Source organism: Frankliniella occidentalis, unplaced genomic scaffold (genome assembly GCF_000697945.3).
Source record: "Frankliniella occidentalis isolate FOCC.00 unplaced genomic scaffold, Focc_3.1 Scaffold18, whole genome shotgun sequence".
Lineage (NCBI taxonomy): Eukaryota > Metazoa > Arthropoda > Insecta > Thysanoptera > Thripidae > Frankliniella > Frankliniella occidentalis.
Genome location: NW_026267148.1, coordinates 1,764,258 through 1,782,942, shown reverse-complemented (window position 1 = coordinate 1,782,942; position 18,685 = coordinate 1,764,258). Strand labels below are relative to the sequence as shown.

Sequence of the window (18,685 nt, the reverse complement as noted above, 5' to 3'; positions counted from 1 at the left end):
TTTGAATGGTGTTGCGTCCAATAAAGCATGTATTGGATTTACGTAACGGATGTTTAAGAGCGGATGCAGCAGGCTTGCGGGTTCCGTAAGGCGTTAGAGCCCCTGCGGCTCTAGTGAGTATGCAATCCCGCATCGCTGTAGTGTCCGCTCTGAAACACTCGGTACACAATGGAGAAAAGAGGCTCTCATTTTTTTAAGGCAAGGCTGTTGTTATGCAAGATATTTTTCTAGTGATCTAACTTAGACTTGTTTTTTACTTTGCAGTCGCGGCGGAAAAATCCGAAGGCGAAAAGAAAGGGAGACGATCTAGATGACCTTAAACAAGAATTGGATATTGACTTCCATAAAATAACCCCAGACGAACTCTACCAACGATTCCAAACTAACCCAGAGAGAGTAAGTACTTTCCTACCTCTAATGCGTCACACAGATGAGGCAGTTTGCCTTGAGGGGGATGAGTTACGGCCAAATGAATCCCAGGTGGCTGATCAACCCCGCGCACTTTCATACAGGATGGGTGTACGTTGCCGGACTTTTTATTATTTGTGTTATACTGAACCGCATGCAGGTGTGCGGATGGGTTACATACTCGCACGGGGCCACATGGTGCCGTTGGAACACTGGAAACGCAAGTGTGTGAATGTCGCACACTTCTAGGTGTGTGAGTATCCATTCGTACCCTTCAGGGGGTAAACGTGTGAATTTTTCCTACAAAATTCACACGTTTACCCCCGTAAGTGTACGAATGTATATTTACACACCTGCAAGTGTGCGACATTCACACACTTGCGTTTCCAGTGAAGAGTCGCCAGTCAAGCCCGCCCGCCCACCTGTATGCCGAACAATATAACCAGAAAAAAAAGCGAGTTAGGGGGGACGTTTTCTCCCTCTGGCAGAGACAGTCTTGGGGTCTGTCTAAAAAGTCCGGCATATAACACCCACCCTGTAGTTACTGTACTGTACCCTGTACCGCATGCATGATGCGATTACGGCGCTGTGGTCGGGAGCAATAGGCAACCCGCCCACACGTCTGCATGCGGTACAGTATAACTTATAATACACGGCGTGGGGTTAATGTGCTACCTGGTATCACGGTCAGAACAATGTCTCATTTTTTAATGAAAAGGGGAAAACTTTGAGGAACTCCTATGTTTGAAGAAGAGTCCTCCGATCTCGCCTCAGACTTTGAGGAATCTTCTCAAAAAATTAGGGAAAATCCCACATCTTTTGAGGACACCTCAAAATCTGAGGAGTTTTCGTCAAACCAGGGGAGTTCCTCAAAGTTTTCCCTTTTCCCTCAATAAATGAAACACTGTTTTTACCGTGATTGTAATAACTGCAATTGTATGGAATGTCTTCGTTGTTATAATTAATTGCTCCAAAGTCACAATTATTTGTTAGGAATGCTATGTTACTAATAACTCATCTTTGACGTTTTCTCCCAGGGTCTATCACATGCGAAAGCAAAAGAAAATTTGGAGCGAGATGGCCCCAATGCCCTTACGCCCCCTAAAACCACCCCAGAATGGGTCAAATTCTGCAAGCAACTCTTTGGAGGCTTTGCCCTTCTCTTGTGGATTGGTGCCATCCTGTGCTTTATTGCATACTCCATCCAAGCCAGTACGGTTGAAGAGCCTGCTGACGATAATGTAAGTTTCTGTGTAATCGTTGTACTGTTGGTCACTCGTTAATATGCAGGGTGTTTCATAGGCCCCGTACTAGTTGACCGCTTGCAGGCGTGCGGGTGGGCTTGCCTTTTGGACGACGAGCGAGAATGCAAACCCCCCACGCGCCTGAATGCGGTTTAGTATGGTATGACCAAGGAATTTATAGTATGGGGGCCAAACGTTGGGCAGACGAACCAGCACTAGTTGGACACAGGGAATGGGCCGATTGAGGTGACCTGGTAACCCGACTCGAGTGACGGGCCTGTCCGTACGCCTACCGTATGCACCAGTTCTCTATGAACAAGCAGTCGGGCTAACCCTTTCTGAATTTGAAGTATGTGACAGCCTGCAGAATGTTCTTAGTGGTTGAAATTTGTGAGCTGAAGGGTCGTGTTGGCTCAAAGAAGAAACAAACTCTAGGCTTATAATATGTGTTTTCTCTGCCAGAAGTGTTTGTGGTTTGTAGTGTTCTGTAATTGATATGATAAATCACATTTTTAAACAGCTTTACCTGGGAGTGGTACTATCGGCAGTCGTGATTGTTACTGGCTGCTTTTCATACTATCAGGAGGCTAAGTCATCAGCAATTATGGAATCATTTAAGAGCATGGTCCCTCAGGTAAGAAGGACCACACCGCAAAATGACTGCATGGAAGCATGATGAAGCTATGATTTGATGGCTTCTGTATTTTGTTTTGTACATTTTGTATCATTAGGTTTACTTTGGTGCCTTGTATTGCACAATTTAAATTCAATGTGACCTCTTCTTAATCTGCTTAGCTTTGCACGTAGGTTTTATTTTTTTTTCCTCCAAAAAGCACTGGACCACCTGTCTTCTGATCTTCTTCCGTGCTCCCGACTTCGGCTGAATTTGTATGCTTTTGTAATTTGGACCACTGCAATTCCCCTGCATTTACTTATGTTCTGCATGCTCTTCAATGCTTTTACAGTTGTTCTTGGGTATTGTGCTGTCAGTTGTGGTCATGGTCACAGGAACCTTTTCTTACTGGCAAGAGGCTAAGAGTGGCAGTATTATGGACTCCTTTAAATCTCTAGTTCCGCAAGTAAGTAGTATGGCAAGCCCTTATGGAGTACTTATATATGCACCTGCTATATGAAGTAACAAAATTTGATAGTCAAAGGAAAGACAAATTAAGACCGGTTTCATTTAACAGAGGCATACCATGTGTGCCCTGCGTGACATCCTCTCTATGAACATGCTCAGCCCACTCAGCTGTATTAAGTGAGAACAGGCCATGACCTTCAATTCTTCCCTTCTTCCCAAATTCTCTTGTAATTACTTCGGTTGCATGTGTATTTATCATCAGTTTAATGGCTTGTGTAGTATTTTAATATTCCATTATTGCATGAAAATTTTTGCCTTAAAATTCTTTTGCATGCCACTAATTTAAATTGGATTCTAAGAAATGCTAATTATATTCAACCCATTGTTATATCTTACATTTTATTATCTATCTATTCTCTGGCTAATACCTGATTAAATCTTACAGTTTGCAACAGTTGTAAGAGAAGGTGAAAAAGTAACAGTACGTGCTGAGGATCTGGTACTTGGTGATGTTGTGGAAGTTAAGTTTGGAGACAGAATTCCTGCTGACATCCGTATTGTTGAGTCTCGTGGCTTTAAAGTAGACAACTCTTCATTGACTGGAGAGTCTGAGCCTCAGAGCCGTAGCGTTGAATTTACCCATGAAAATCCTTTGGAAACCAAGAATTTGGCTTTCTTCTCGACCAATGCTGTGGAAGGTCAGTAAAAACATTTAACAAGGGTGAAGTAGACTCAAAATTAATGTAGTGTCAAATGTAACACTCGTTCTCTACGGTGTTTTGCAAGTATTGTTCTTGGTGCTTTACATTTTCCAATTTTATTACTGTGCAGATATGCATGTACAAATATCATGGAAATTGGTAGTTTTGATATTGGTCTTGCCAGTTGTGTGTTAATGAGAACTGTTAAAATGAATTTGCTGGTTTCGTTGGAAGTGATTTTGAAGTAATGAAAAGAGAGGCAACTACAACCAATAACACTTCTGGAAAAGGGGGCAGCCAGGGCAACCCCGGCAGCCCCAACAATGGGACCCGAGGCAGGACCCAAATACAGCCCGAGGCTGCCGACTCGGTGGTCGGGGGACTTATACTGAGAACCCTCAAATTTTTTCTTTAGAGTTCTCAAAATAAATTTAATTTTTATTAAAGGTGACAGTAAGGTTCCTAATTTTGAATAGTATTACTTTTATGTTACTAGCTGTTGTGTCTTCTGAGATTAAAATGTCCACTAATAAACTTGGTTGGGGACTTGGCACAAAAATCAGAAAAATTTGTTAAGAGTTCTCAAAATAATAAAAAAGTTCATTGTTGCAATCAAGACCAGTAATACCAAACGAAAATGGTACAATTTCGACATCTGTTGGTATTGTGAGATGAAAGTGGAATCATGTTAAGCATTACCTTGCACCAAGAACAATACTCGTTCTTCCACCACCGACTTGGTGAGAGGGTGGGTGGTAAAGAACGAGTAAGAAATAAAAATTATATGAATTTATTGTATTTGTTTCCAGTGTAAGTTAACTGAAATCAATCTTAATTCATTTTTTGTGCAGGTACTGCTAAGGGTATTGTTATCAGCTGTGGTGACCATACAGTCATGGGCAGAATTGCTGGTCTAGCATCAGGTCTAGATACAGGCGAAACACCTATTGCCAAGGAAATTCACCATTTCATCCACCTCATTACTGGCGTGGCTGTGTTCCTTGGTGTTTCCTTCTTTGTCATTGCTTTTATCCTGGGATACCACTGGCTTGATGCTGTTATTTTCCTCATTGGTAAGCTATAATTAATACCTCCTTTAACATCCATTCTGCTGCACATATTTTAGGTAGGAAACAATGAGGCATTGTTAAATCTAATTATCTTTTTAAAATTAAAATCTCAGGTATTATTGTTGCCAATGTACCAGAAGGTTTGCTTGCAACTGTAACTGTCTGTTTGACCCTCACGGCCAAAAGAATGGCATCTAAAAATTGCTTGGTTAAGAATTTGGAGGCTGTAGAAACATTGGGTTCCACATCTACCATTTGCTCAGACAAAACTGGCACCCTTACCCAAAACCGGATGACTGTTGCTCACATGTGGTTTGATAACCAAATTATTGAGGCAGACACTACTGAGGATCAATCAGGTTAGTACTGCAGGTTCCTGACATTTTTATCTAATGAAAAGGTTTTGTTAATGAAATGGGACCCATCAAATCTTTCTACTTAACAGGAGTGCAATATGACCGCACCAGCCCAGGATTCAAAGCTCTGTCAAGGATTGCTGCCCTTTGCAACCGAGCAGAGTTCAAAGGTGGTCAAGAAAATGTCCCAATTCTTAAGAAGTATGTTCCAGTTCATTCCTCTCTCACTTTGATGTGCTTTTTCAGGCAACTAATAGTTCTCATGTTACAGGGAGGTGGCTGGTGATGCTTCTGAGGCTGCCCTTTTGAAGTGCATGGAGTTGGCTTTGGGTGATGTTATGAAACTCCGCAAGAATAACAAGAAAGTATGTGAAGTTCCCTTCAATTCCACCAACAAATACCAGGTTTGTTTACTATACTACTTTAAATTCATACAAATTTTGGAGCCCAAAATTTAATGGCGGGTTTACGATGGATTTTCTTATGCTATGTCGTACCCTTATGTTATGTCGAAAAGTCAACTTTGCTTGTCTCTTATGGGACCGTTTACGATGCTATGTTGATCGTTATGTTATGTTGCGACATAACTCCTTGCAACATAAGTCAACTATCGAGTTGACTTATGTTCTACTTCGACATAACATAAGGGTCACGTGACGCGGGAACCAATGAGAAACGCGAGAACGCGCGCGAAGCAGTGGAAACCTAACCTACAAAGTAAATTATGGATTCGGACAATTTAAATTTGAAGCTGTCATACAAAGAATTGACAGCAAAAATTAATTTTAAATTTCTCGCAATGGTTTTAACTCCCCCAAAAATATAGTTTTATGCTTTTAGGTACATTTCACATAAGGTTCCTTGCAGACATAACGTAACCACCGTAAACACCCCCATCAAAACCGACATAACATAAGCTCTTTCAACATAACATAAGTTCTGACATAACATAAGAAAATCCATCGTAAACCCGCCATAATATATATTTTGTGTTACTTCAACTTCCCTTATTACTTTTCCATGATTTACGGTCATTTTCATCACTTCAATTCATTTTGCAGGTTTCTGTTCACGAAACTGATGATCCAAACGATCCTCGTCACTTGTCTGTGATGAAGGGAGCTCCCGAACGTATCTTGGACAGATGCTCAACCATTTTCATTGGCGGAAAAGAGAAGGTCCTTGATGAAGAAATGAAAGAAGCCTTCAATAATGCGTACTTGGAACTTGGTGGCTTGGGAGAGCGTGTCCTTGGGTTCTGTGACCTCATGCTTCCCACTGACAAATACCCCATTGGCTTCAAATTTGATTGTGATGAAGTGAACTTCCCTATTTCTGGAATGCGGTTTGTGGGCCTAATGTCTATGATTGATCCTCCTCGTGCTGCTGTCCCTGATGCTGTTGCTAAATGCCGTTCTGCTGGTATCAAAGTTATCATGGTAACTGGTGATCACCCTATTACTGCCAAAGCTATTGCAAAATCTGTTGGCATCATTTCTGAAGGTGGGTTTGTGCAGTCTAGTGCTTTCCTTTAACTAGTTTTAGTTGAACCTATTGTGTCTCCTTTGAATTGCTTGTAATTTTGGATCATTTTTTTTTTAATTAGGTAATGAAACCGTTGAAGACATTGCACAAAGGCTGAATATCCCAGTGTCTGAGGTAAACCCTCGAGAGGCCAAGGCTGCTGTTGTGCATGGAACTGAACTCCGTGATTTGGACTCTTCACATCTTGATGATATTCTTCGGTTGGTTTAAGTTCATATATCATTCCAGTTTGTACTTCTAGTCCTAGTTTAATAAAGTCTACTAATTGGCAATATTTTTCCAGCCATCACACTGAGATTGTATTTGCTCGTACCTCACCTCAGCAGAAGCTCATCATTGTGGAGGGTTGCCAGCGAATGGGTGCCATTGTTGCTGTCACTGGTGATGGTGTAAACGATTCTCCAGCTTTGAAGAAAGCTGATATTGGTTAGTACTAAGTAAAACACTTTGTATTTCACCCCATGCCACTGTTCAATTTCACTGCAAATCTAAACAGTTGATCATACACTTTGAAGAAAGAGTGTTTCTGCTGGTTGACTTAAGGAATTGTCTACCCAGCACAATGTCTCAGTAAAATATTATGACAATTACTACACCAATTCCAGTACATAGCATACCTTATTCAGTTAATCTGACAGGTACACTCTTTCTTCTGTTTGTACTTAAACGACTTTTAGGTTTGCTGTCAATTTTTGTAGTTAGTATCAAACAAAAATCTTTAAGTTATGTGTGTTATTGTAATGTATTTGCTTTATACTATTGTCTAATACTATTGCAGGTGTTGCCATGGGTATTGCTGGTTCTGATGTATCAAAGCAAGCTGCTGACATGATTCTGCTAGATGATAATTTTGCATCAATTGTCACTGGTGTCGAGGAAGGGCGTCTCATCTTCGATAACTTGAAAAAGTCCATTGCATACACCCTTACCTCAAACATTCCTGAAATCTCACCTTTCCTGGCCTTCATTTTATTGGACATTCCTCTACCTCTTGGTACTGTCACCATTCTCTGCATTGACTTGGGAACTGACATGGTAAGTTCATCAGATGATACATAGAATTTCTCTACCTTGGTTAAACTCAAGGTAATTTTTATTCAAGATTTTGTGCAGCTGTCTCCATTGTTGATTTCCAAAGTTGACATCCTCTAAGAGTTTAAAGTGAATTTTTTGTATGACTTTGTTTGCGGCAACTTATCCCATTCTGGTTATTATTTTTCTCTCAATTTTCTTCCATTTTCCATCACATTTTCGTAACGCATCCAAATTACCATACTCCTTTTCAATTTCATTCAACAATATTTCAGTGCATCAAGCCCTGTTTTCATTGTACTTGTACAGATTAATATCTGAAACTGCAGTGATTATTTGCTACTTTGTGTTATGGTTGCACTGAGATTTTGTTGTTTGTTGTGTTACGTACTTGAGCTGCTCAGAGCTGCACTTGGTGTTGCACTTGATGTTGCACAATTTTTTCTAGATATAATTTATTCTTCTTCATTTTTATTAAGCATGTTTGTGTGTGGTTCTTCTTTTGTACCCAACTCAAAATATCAGGTACCTGCCATATCACTAGCTTATGAAGAAGCAGAATCTGATATAATGAAGCGAAGGCCACGAAATCCATACTTAGATAATTTGGTCAATGAAAGGTAACCTACCTATGTATTGACTGGATCCTAAGTCAATTTGTTGCCAGATTTATGCCAGGAGTTAGTTAACTGCTAATGTCCTGTTTAGGGATGTACAATGGGCTAGTTACAACTGTAGTTGAATTATTTATATTAACCATTTGGAAAGCACAAGCAATATTTATGACAGTGGCTCCTCATTATGCTTAGAACTCAATAATTTTGTGAGCTGTCCAAGGACCAGTTATTAGCAAATTATCTTGGTTTTCCCATCTGAAAAATATTAGACAAGTCCACCCCATCCAGTATCATCTCCCTACCAAGAGCCATCTAAACATCTTGATCCAAGCCCTAACTTTATCTGTCCCATGCAAGGTTTTTACCATTTTGATTTTACCTATCTGAGTCATCACATTGAGTTAAGTCTTATTTACAACTTTGCATATTTTTTTATTTCTCACGTTTTCTTCTTTCTGTAAAATCATCAGAATGTTGTATTGACTTCTTTTAATCTTTGTGATGAATTGGGTAGTTTTGTTATCTTATGAAATCTAATGTTTTATTCCAGCTTGGAGAGTTACAGCTACTATCCTCACTCCCTAGTCCTACTACTTTTAATCTGACTTGTTTTTGTTCTTCTGTTTCTCTGTGGTGTTTCCATCAAATGGACACTTGATTTAATGTGGTTACCCCTAATGTAGCATTTAAATTGAGGGAGAAATTTATGACTTTTAATCCTGTAGTACGTTTGACTGAGTGCAGCTTGCAGCTCCAGATTTTTATGTAGATTAGCTTGTAGTTTTGTGTGAGTTGTATGAAGTGGCGGCTGTGTGCGCTGATTGCGAGCAGCTCCAGTTTAACAATGTGCTGCACATTGGCTGCCAGCATACAGGTGTGGCTATGTTGGTTTCGTAGTTCATGTTTTGTCAACTCAGTTGATGCTCTTCCTTTACAAAGTAATCAAGTTATGCCTTATACTCAGATCATCATCATCAACATTGTTGCTAAAATATTTCACATTATTTGTGAACTCATCTCCTAAAACAGAAGTAAACTGGCATTATATGCAAAGAAGGCATCAATTGTGGTTCTTTTTCAAGTAGTGGCACTAACAAATAGATTTTTCTTCAAATTTATTATATCTATTTTATTAACTCGTTCCACATTTTGGAGATACATACAGTACTTGCAAGATTAGCTGAGATCTTAAAATTGCTGTTTCATTACTTTCATAAAGCATAATTTATTAATTACTCTCCCAGTAGATCTCTCCAGTGGATTTCTTGGCAGTACTATAGCAGTGAATAGATTTTCTCCAAGATTAGATGGGTTTTGTAGAGAATTTGTGTTTGCCAGGTACCAGCGATTTCTCTCGCCTATGAAGCTCCAGAGATGGATGTCATGCAACGACCTCCTCGTAATTTGAATGACAAATTGGTCAACAAAAGGTAGATTAAGGTGGCCAAGCATCTATTTTCTGTGGGATATTGTGATCGTCTGCTATCAGTGGGATACTTAAAAAGAAATCAGATGACTCAGTAAAATATACTAATTTTGCAGTTATGCATGAATCACTACTTTTAATAAACCCTGGGAAGCCATTGGTTGAAATGCCTGATGATCACTTGGAAGGAGAAGTAATAATGTGGGCATAATAATCACCTCAATGTTTTCCTTACAGAATCTTGTCAGGGAAAATAATGGTTTTAGTAATTGTAAAGTCATTTATTTTGGAAAGTTGAATTTACTAGTAGCTTGCTCACCTCAATCTTCTTCCATGTGACAGTTTACTGTGGAGAAAATTTGTAACGAGTTGAAATTTTTGCAGGTGCTTTGAATGCTAAGCAGGTGTATTTTGGGATGAAATTTAATGTTTATGAATGGTAGAAAGGGCCTTGGTTTTGGTGCTGTCGGTGTAGAACAAATATTCACTGTGCAAGAGCCTCAGTTCTTCATTGCTAAGCATCCAGCATTTGAAAAATTCATCAATTGTTTTTTTCTTTTGACATTGTATTTTTATTAAATTTCCCAATTTGCCAGTGATTATCTGTCAAAATGCTATATTTGTTTAGCTTTCGGTGCTTAACAGTGAAGCAAGCATATATTTGTGGTATTGGAAAATGAAACATCATGCTTGATTCCTGTACGAACCTTTTTTTGCATCTGTGCTTTCTCTGTCATTCTCCTTTGCACCACTTTCTCATTTTAAAAATACAAAATTTTCCTCTTCCTAAACAGTATTAATTTATATTTTATCTTGGAAAGCATCCTTTAACTGTTAATTTATGTCTCTTTTTGAAGCAGCTGGCCACAGAGCAATGACCCTTCGTATTTTGAACAGCAAATGGCTATGCTCAAAAAATTAACTGATTTCAGATAACCTTTTACCAGTCATTTTCATTTTTTTTTTTTTTTTTTAATTTCCTTGGGATATGTGGTGTAAATCTGTATGACTTTTTTGCAGTTTGGGATTCTGGTGTGTTCTGGTATTTTGCTGTGTTGTATTTGTGAATTGGAACAAAATCTGTCTTCTTATAGATACGACCTTTCCCCCTCCACCATTTCACCATAGATGCATGATGGCTTCATAAAAATGTGAGGTTTCTGAAGTCTGACCGATTAATATTGATGGCATTATGAAATGTGTAGAAAAATGTGAAACCTTCCCCGTTGCCCCTCTCCCAACCCAAACCATTCCACCCATACTCATTTATCAGAAAAATTATCCTTGAAAATGATTAGCACATTCATTTTTATTGTCAAGACATATTTTTTTGTTTAGTTGTTTAGAATTTAGTGCCAGGCTATGTTAAGTTTGAACGCTAACTGCTTATGTTGGTGTGTATTGCTGGAGCGTAGTGCAAAAATAGACTTGCCTTGAAGCCCTTGCTTGGTCTTGTTTTGGAGTCCAGAGACTTCAAAGTATAGAATTTGTTAGAAATTTTAGAGTCCAAAAAAATTGAAATGAGAGGAAGCATTATTCAAGCTTTTAATCATTGGTGTTTGGACCTTTCCTTACAATGATTACAGCATGATGTGAAATTTTTAATTTACAATATGTTATTAGTGGATTACTGTTTGAATATTTCCCTCAAAAGTTTAAAAATAAGAGACAAAGTTTGTAAGTGGGGTCTTCCAATGATTGTTTTCGGCTCAAATGGATGGGCATGTTAACTTAATTTGCATTGTAGGGTGTCTTAACATTTACATGTTAAGGCTGTGGCTGTTCAAAGGTGGAGCACTTTCTTTTTTTATTATTTTTTTTATTAAGGAGGTTTTAAGAGCTGCGCATGTTTACTTTATCTCAGCCGCAGCACAAAGTTCCCACCTGCCTTGTAGGAAACCCTGCAGAGGCGTCGGAATGCTTACTGTGTTGTACTCTTGTGTTCGTTAAATTAGTTGCTGGTCCTTAGTTTGTATTGATTTGTTTTGTTTTCACCATGGTGTTGCCTTGCTATTAGGTCCCTGCCATTTCCTTGGCCTATGAAGAAGCCGAGTCAGATATCATGAAGCGACAGCCTCGAAATCCTTTCACAGATAAACTCGTAAACGAAAGGTAAATCATGAGACAATTTAAGAGTTAACATTACTGATATTTGTGGTAATTGTTGGATAAGTCTGTCTGTCTCTCTCCTCTCTCTCTGTTTAAAATAAGTGTGATGAATCACAACGTTTCGAGTAAAAGCATGCCTTCAGGCCATCGCACGGGCCACATAATCGGAGGCATTCTTTTGCTCAAGCGGCCAAATTTCTCTGCTTTTTCTGCGTAGTTAGTTTTGAAATGTAGAAATTTAAGTTCAGTAAGGTAAGTGATCAATAAGGTTTAGTAGTTCCTTCTTTGTCAATGTTAATTTAGTTGGACTGCATCTTTATTTTCATTATATTTATTTATGTACACCACACACACAGATATTTAGCTTGCTGAAATTGATGTGGCTTTGTAAAATTCTGTTTGCATGTGTTTTTGCACACACAGTATGGACACTCTCACTTTGACTGTTCTTTCTTCTGGCTTTTGCGACTTTCCATTCTCATCTCATCATCATCTCCTTCAAACCTCTACCCATTTATCCAGACTCAACTCACTAGAATAACAAATGCTACGTTGTTAGCGGTCTACTAGTCAGGAGTCCCCACCAGGTCGATACCCTTGAATAAGAGGGAAAACTATCGATCCTTTGCATGGTGTTCGAGAACTCTTGGAAACTAACTATTGTACTGTATTACACCGTAGATGCCTGCTATATCTCTGGCTTATGAAGCTCCAGAGTCAGACATTATGAAACGGCAGCCCCGTGACCCGTACAGTGACAAGTTGGTGAACCACAGGTGGGTTTTCTAAATATGTCGTCTTGCTGTCCGCGTATGTCGCGTCCGTTCTCCTCCTTGTCTTGGTTATTTTATGTATTTTTTAATTGTCCTCAGTTTCAGTTTCTTTTATGGTACTATCAACTCAATACCACTTAAACTATTGATTTTGTTACTAAAACTAACTGCACTGACCAGACTAAGGTGACTCAAATCAAGACTGACTCATACCCGTTTTCTTCCATATTTTTCTGGCTGTTTGACCTTTTCTTCTTTTCCATTTCTTTGTTTTTCTTCCACTCCCTTCTTGCTGTATCTTTGCTAAGAAATGAAATGTCAGGCTCCCGTGAGCCTGTCATGCCTACCTATACTATAGGAACTACATTTAGAGTTACTCAATTGAAAGGGACAACTTTCAGAAATAAATCCAATTGTACACTAAACTGACGCTTAATTTAGTCAGTTTATGCCATATTAAGTGAAACTTATTTTCTATTTAAATGTTATCACTTTTTTTAATGTTTTTTTATATTACTTTTGTCTGAAAGTTGTGTTTTTCTACGGTATTTATTCGTGCTGCTGATGTAGCTAGTCCTAGAAAAATAATTAGTCAGCTGTGGTTACTAAGATGTTCTAATTTCTAAACTATATAGTGGAATAGAATTTTTCAGAATGCTTCTCATTTCAGTGCAGTTTCCCTTAAAACAATATCTTTGAGGTTAAAAATCAGGTGTATTCATTTCAAAATACTCTTTTCTATGTTTACTTACCTAATACATTATGCCACATTCTAGAACAGACTACATACTGGATACATTTTAAGACACACACAAGCTTTAATGATAAACTGATCATGGTAAAACATTTCCTACACTCTTACTTCAAAATTGAAATAACTACAATTAACGCACTTCTGCCTCATAGGTCAATACTTCCACAAGAACCAGTCGGCCATTCAACAGCACTTTTGAGTTGAAAAGACTCACTTTCATCACTGTTAAATGCACTCATTGGTTTTAGCATAGCTTGTACATAACATCCAAACAGAACAGATAATTAATACAGATCAATTTTATCTGTGGAATGGGTGTGTGATATTATTATACTTACCAAGTAACAATACTACATTTCTTCTTTTATTGAGCAAAAAATTTGTAGCCCCCAACTTAAACAGTTATGTTTCAACTTAGTTATCTGCACTACTCAGTGCCACTGACACATTGAGAACACTCCTTCACATTGTAATGCACTCCAATTAGCACATTTAACTGTAGCTAAAGTTGGTTTGATAAATGTTTAAATTACTGAGCAGAGTATTTTGTAAACCTGCTTATTATTACTGTATGTAGATTCCTACTTGTTAAAGAAATTGTTCCAACTCCGTAATATTAGTCAGAATCAGGAGATCAGTCATCAAATCAAGGTAACATTCTTCATACACTATTGATTTAATTTGGTTTTAAAAATTGCAACCTTATTAACTACAGTCCAGCCAATCAATCAATCCCAAATTATGATAGTCTGCAATGTTCCATCTTATTGAGGTAAAATGAAAAATAACACAAATTTTGGGCAGGAGAAACCAAGACAAATATCTTGCTTATGTTGTCATGTCAGGGAGAGGTGAATGTGTTTGTGTACATGCCTGTGTGTCTGGTTTGCTTCCCCTTTTTTATTTTAAAAAACAAAACAACAGAAAGTAAGTTTTGTTGGTATGTAAGACCTGGTGTGTTTTAATATCAAGTGAGCTTCACATTGAATGCATGAGCAGGGCTGAGTGTGAACTGTGTGTGTTGTTTTGATCAGGTATAAGTTGCTCTTTATATAAGACGTTTGAATGCCACACAACTATCACAAAAAAAGAAAGAAGGAAAGAAAGAAAGAAAAATGAAACACCAATGACCTTAAACGAAATGTCATCCCCAAAACTTTCAAAATTGTAGATTTAAAATATCAACAATTTTAAAACATAATTATTATTTATTGTAATTAAATCCTCTGATGTGAAGTACTTCTTCATTCCTTTCTAAATGTGCGAAATTTGTGGTACTGTGTGGCTTTTACATGTATCTTCTTAATTAAAGTAAACCGTGAGATAATCCCTAAATCCAAGAAAGAGTATGTGTTGCTTTGGCACTTAACATAAATGAATGGAGGCATGAATGCACTAGGGATTAAGGGCAACTGGTTTGGTATTAACTAACAAGTTACTTTAGCTTCAAAAATGGGTTAAGTTTTCTGGTTAAAGAAATATCCTTACCCCCTTATTGCTGAAGCAATATATATTGTAGTTAAAATGAAACATTTATGTGTATCTATTAATATAAAGTATTGGTAATAATATTAACTTAAGCTGCGGATGGTTCAACCAGTGGGTCACATCATTTAGTGTTTTTCAACCAGTGAAAACTTGGCCTTAACCATTCATTAAAGCTTTGAATGCTTATCATACTCCTTTGCACCCTTTACCATTCTCAACTAGCTTTTGGAAAATTAAGCCTAGTGAATCCTTGTGCTTCATGATTTCCAATAAGCAGCTTGTTAACTATACTTGCTTTGACAAAATAATGAATACCTTCCAGATTGCTTTAGTACTTGTTTTCTCCTGTAATAAAACAAGATGATTGCTCATCCTAATAAAACAAACTAAAGAGTTTAAGAAACTGTCTAAAATTAATAGAAAGAGCTTCAAGCTTTTTATTGCAAGGAAATACTGCATTGCTAGATAAGAGCATTTTCTATGTGCAGAGCAATATTTTCTAATTATCACCTTAATAAATATATTTTCTTCAATTTCTCAGGCTTATCTCAATGGCGTATGGTCAAATTGGTATGATCCAAGCTGCAGCTGGATTCTTTGTCTACTTTGTCATCATGGCAGAGAATGGTTTCCTGCCCATCAAGTTGTTTGGAATCCGTAAACATTGGGACTCCAAAGCTATCAATGACCTGCCTGATTCCTATGGACAGGAATGGGTAAGTTAGATTACCAATCAGATATCTTGCTGTCCCTTGATTTTTCATTTTGTTGTTCTGTATTTAAAGTACGTATTTTGCACATGCAGACTTACAGGGACAGAAAAGCTCTTGAATTTACTTGCCACACTGCCTTCTTTGTGTCAATTGTCATTGTCCAGTGGGCTGATTTGATTGTGTGCAAAACAAGGCGTAATTCTCTTGTTCACCAAGGAATGAGGTAAGATTTTTTTTCCTCCTATCATTGATTAAATGGTGCTCACTGTACTGTGGAATTGAAAATATTGTCCTTGTCATGTTACAGAAACTGGGCACTTAACTTTGGTCTAGTATTTGAGACTGCTCTTGCTGCCTTCCTTTCATATACCCCTGGCATGGACAAGGGTCTCAGGATGTACCCGCTCAAGTATGAAACACATTTTTAAATTGTTTGGATTTTTAGTAATTTTTTATTTCTCGTTCAGCAATAATTACATTTGTGTTTTTTTATTCATAGGTTTGTATGGTGGCTCCCAGCCCTGCCCTTCACGCTCTCCATCTTCGTCTATGACGAGGTCCGACGCTTCTACCTTCGCAGATACCCTGGCGGCTGGCTTGAGCAGGAGACATATTACTAAGCACATGTCATTGTGCTTGCTGCGTGTTGCTCAGTAGTGACCGCGTACAGTGTTCAGCGGCAGCCTCGGAATTGTTCCGAGGAGCTAAGGAAATTCTTTCCTCAAAGTGAAGACCGAAAAATATTTTAAGAAACCAATTTGCTTCGCTGGAGCCACGTTTTAGTAGGCAGCCACTAGGGACGACTAAGAATGAGGTACAGTAAAGGTAAAAAGTGTGGATGTAGGTGGTGCGACTGAAAGGACCATGTCAGTAGGAGGTGGTTGGGCAGCGTGGGGGTTTACAGCATGGAATATGGACACCAATGAATACCTCATCACATTATTGCCACATCTGATTCTCATTCTTGATCCTTTTTTTATGAAGAGTATTTACCATTTAGTTTATTATTGAGTGCAAAGTTGTATATGATGCTGCTGTAAAATCTCCACATTTTTTAGTAATATTTTTGTTGATATTATCTTCTTTTAGTTATTTTTCAGTTTTAGTGCAGGCTTTAAATTTGTTAGGAGGAAAGTTGCCTGCTCGAGTTATGTAGAAGAAATAAAATTCTCATCAAGTCAGATGATCTGACAGCTGTGTCGGAGAACTAAATTAGTTGTGAAGTATGTAAGAAATAATATTTCTTTTTAACATGAAGAGACTTATGTTCAGAGGGGAAAAATAAAGAAATTGATTGTAACTACATATTGATTAAAGAAAGATCATAGGAAACTTAAATTGTTCGTTTATATAGAGTTAAATAATAAAACAAAAACGAGAACTTGTTGCAATGTTTGAATGAAGTGTGGTTTATAAGGTTTGATAAAAGGAATTGTGCTCTGGGGCAGCTGGGGAAGCATGGCCCTTCCTGCCACCGTGCCTCCATCCACCAGTGTATCATGTCAGTTTAATTAATTCGTGAATGTGGAACACTTCTTCTTGTTACATGTAAATTACCTTGCTGATATTTGCAAAAGCAATGTTTTTTGTATTGATTTTTAAAAACACATTTGTAAAACCTCCCCCCTTCAATCCTATTACTTTTACTGCCTATTACCAATGTTCTAATTTTTACTTTAGAATAGACTTTGAAATTCTGATATGATGGGATCCATCAATCTAGGATACACCATGCTTGAAGTATCTTGGGGAAACTGGATAGATAGGTTGTAGGTATATTTTTAGGTTAGTATAACCATGTTGTTATTGTAAGTCAGTACACAAATTTCACTGTTGAAGCTTGTTACATGAGAGACTTGAAAAATTTACTAGATCCAAACTCCAGCGATGTAATATTGATAAATAATGAGGGTGGTAATTGAGGGCCGGGGGTGGGGGGGAGGTGCGGTAGGAACGGTCAGTCATGGCAGCTGCCCATCGCGTTGGACCAGCAAGCCGTTTGGCTCTCTCGTCACTGCCGAGCAAGCTGCAACCAAGCGGCTGGTTGTAAGCTGTAAGTTGAGCCGGGCTCTAAGCTCGGGGCGGGGCAAGGCCCAGGCCACTCCAAGTCACTCCAGTCAATGCTGGAGGCGGTGATTGGAAAGTTGTTCTATCATTCTAATGATGATATTGTACATATTTTAAATAAGAACTTATAAATTATTATATTTTTTTGTTTGTTCTTTTGTTTGAACTTACTCACATCAGAAATTTCCACCTCCTTGTATTGGCTATGAATGAGTGAAATGTAAAAAGAAAAAAAACATGAGACGCATTGTCAACCACAAACATAGTTACTGAAACCATCCGATCTGCAGGAATTTTGGTTAGAATTAGCCTGTAGAACAATTAACGATATGACAGTGCAGTTTGTCCTTTGTTTATGAATGAACGTGAGCATTTAATTTGTTAACTGTAATGTGTAGATGCATTGCTCGTGATCTGTAATAATAATAACTACACACATACTGCCTACCACAATCTACCGATGGAGCGACTGGAGCGTTGTTCAAACTATGTAAGACAATAACCAATACAGCTTCCGGTTGGATGATGTGGCAGAAAGCCTCTAGTTTCTGTTCTGGGTGGGAAGATCTAAGTGTGCAGTTGTCTTGGCTCATCATCAATTTTTGGTAGAATTTGAAGAAAAAAAAAGAAAAAACAAAGAAATTTTACACATAATCCATCATGAATGTGTAAGTTGTTTGCCATAAGCACATAATAAAAATGGTACATGTTGAACAAATACGTGATTTTTATATCTTTCCTGCATTTCATTCCTGTAGGGTTGCAAAACATGTGTGTGTTGTGTGATCAAAGATAGAGTATTCAGCCAGAGATTTCGCCTACTGGGAAAGATCAGACAAGATATAAGACCCCAGGTTATCATGGATTTGTGGGAGGCAGATGCAGGGGAGGGCAGGGCCGAGCGTTGCAGTTGATGAATCTCTTGATCTTTGGAGCTAACACTATTGTCAGCCCACGAAAAAGAGCGTCAAGGAGACTCTTCTCAGATAGAAGGGGTACACGTGAAAGGAGCCGGCGTTCGGCTAACGTCTGGCTCTCAAACCCCAGTCTGACATGGAAGAGCAATGTCCCCGGGGGCGGGGCGGGGCGGGGGGCATCTCTCGACCCCGGCCGGGCCACGCTGCCCCGGTCTGTGATCTCATCCCAACACTGCGGCTACTGCGCTCAGAGTGCGCGGCTGTGTCTGAGTCTGACCGCGGTGCAAGTCTGCGGTGCCCCGGAGCTCAGCGCGGTCCATGCCGACGTCCCTCAGGCGCAGTTCAGCCTCGAGGGCTGCCAGCACTGCCGCCACTCTACACTGC

The 18,685-nt window shown here is 38.7% G+C and overlaps 1 protein-coding gene across 11 annotated transcripts in view; it reads left to right on the top strand.

The window, feature by feature from the left end:
• The window catches only part of LOC113207579 (sodium/potassium-transporting ATPase subunit alpha), a 31,874-nt gene extending 13,772 nt beyond the window's left edge, over positions 1 to 18,102 (top strand). For 2 of the 11 annotated variants that reach the window (XM_052264371.1, XM_052264365.1), the window contains 17 exons: positions 265 to 396; positions 1,446 to 1,649; positions 2,173 to 2,286; positions 3,179 to 3,431; positions 4,286 to 4,507; positions 4,618 to 4,863; positions 4,950 to 5,061; positions 5,132 to 5,264; positions 5,922 to 6,363; positions 6,467 to 6,605; positions 6,689 to 6,831; positions 7,184 to 7,440; positions 12,271 to 12,365; positions 15,146 to 15,320; positions 15,410 to 15,540; positions 15,625 to 15,726; positions 15,817 to 18,102. In XM_052264371.1, coding sequence (XP_052120331.1) covers positions 265 to 396; positions 1,446 to 1,649; positions 2,173 to 2,286; positions 3,179 to 3,431; positions 4,286 to 4,507; positions 4,618 to 4,863; positions 4,950 to 5,061; positions 5,132 to 5,264; positions 5,922 to 6,363; positions 6,467 to 6,605; positions 6,689 to 6,831; positions 7,184 to 7,440; positions 12,271 to 12,365; positions 15,146 to 15,320; positions 15,410 to 15,540; positions 15,625 to 15,726; positions 15,817 to 15,937 — 3,021 coding nt within the window. In that variant the 3' untranslated portion in view covers positions 15,938 to 18,102. Of the gene's footprint in view, positions 1 to 264; positions 397 to 1,445; positions 1,650 to 2,172; positions 2,287 to 2,617; positions 2,732 to 3,178; positions 3,432 to 4,285; positions 4,508 to 4,617; positions 4,864 to 4,949; positions 5,062 to 5,131; positions 5,265 to 5,921; positions 6,364 to 6,466; positions 6,606 to 6,688; positions 6,832 to 7,183; positions 7,441 to 7,962; positions 8,058 to 9,392; positions 9,485 to 11,497; positions 11,593 to 12,270; positions 12,366 to 15,145; positions 15,321 to 15,409; positions 15,541 to 15,624; positions 15,727 to 15,816 lie in introns of those variants that run through there. The other 9 variants (XM_052264368.1, XM_052264370.1, XM_052264366.1 and 6 more) reach the window with 9 other exon arrangements.
• The last annotated feature ends 583 nt before the right edge of the window (positions 18,103 to 18,685 follow it).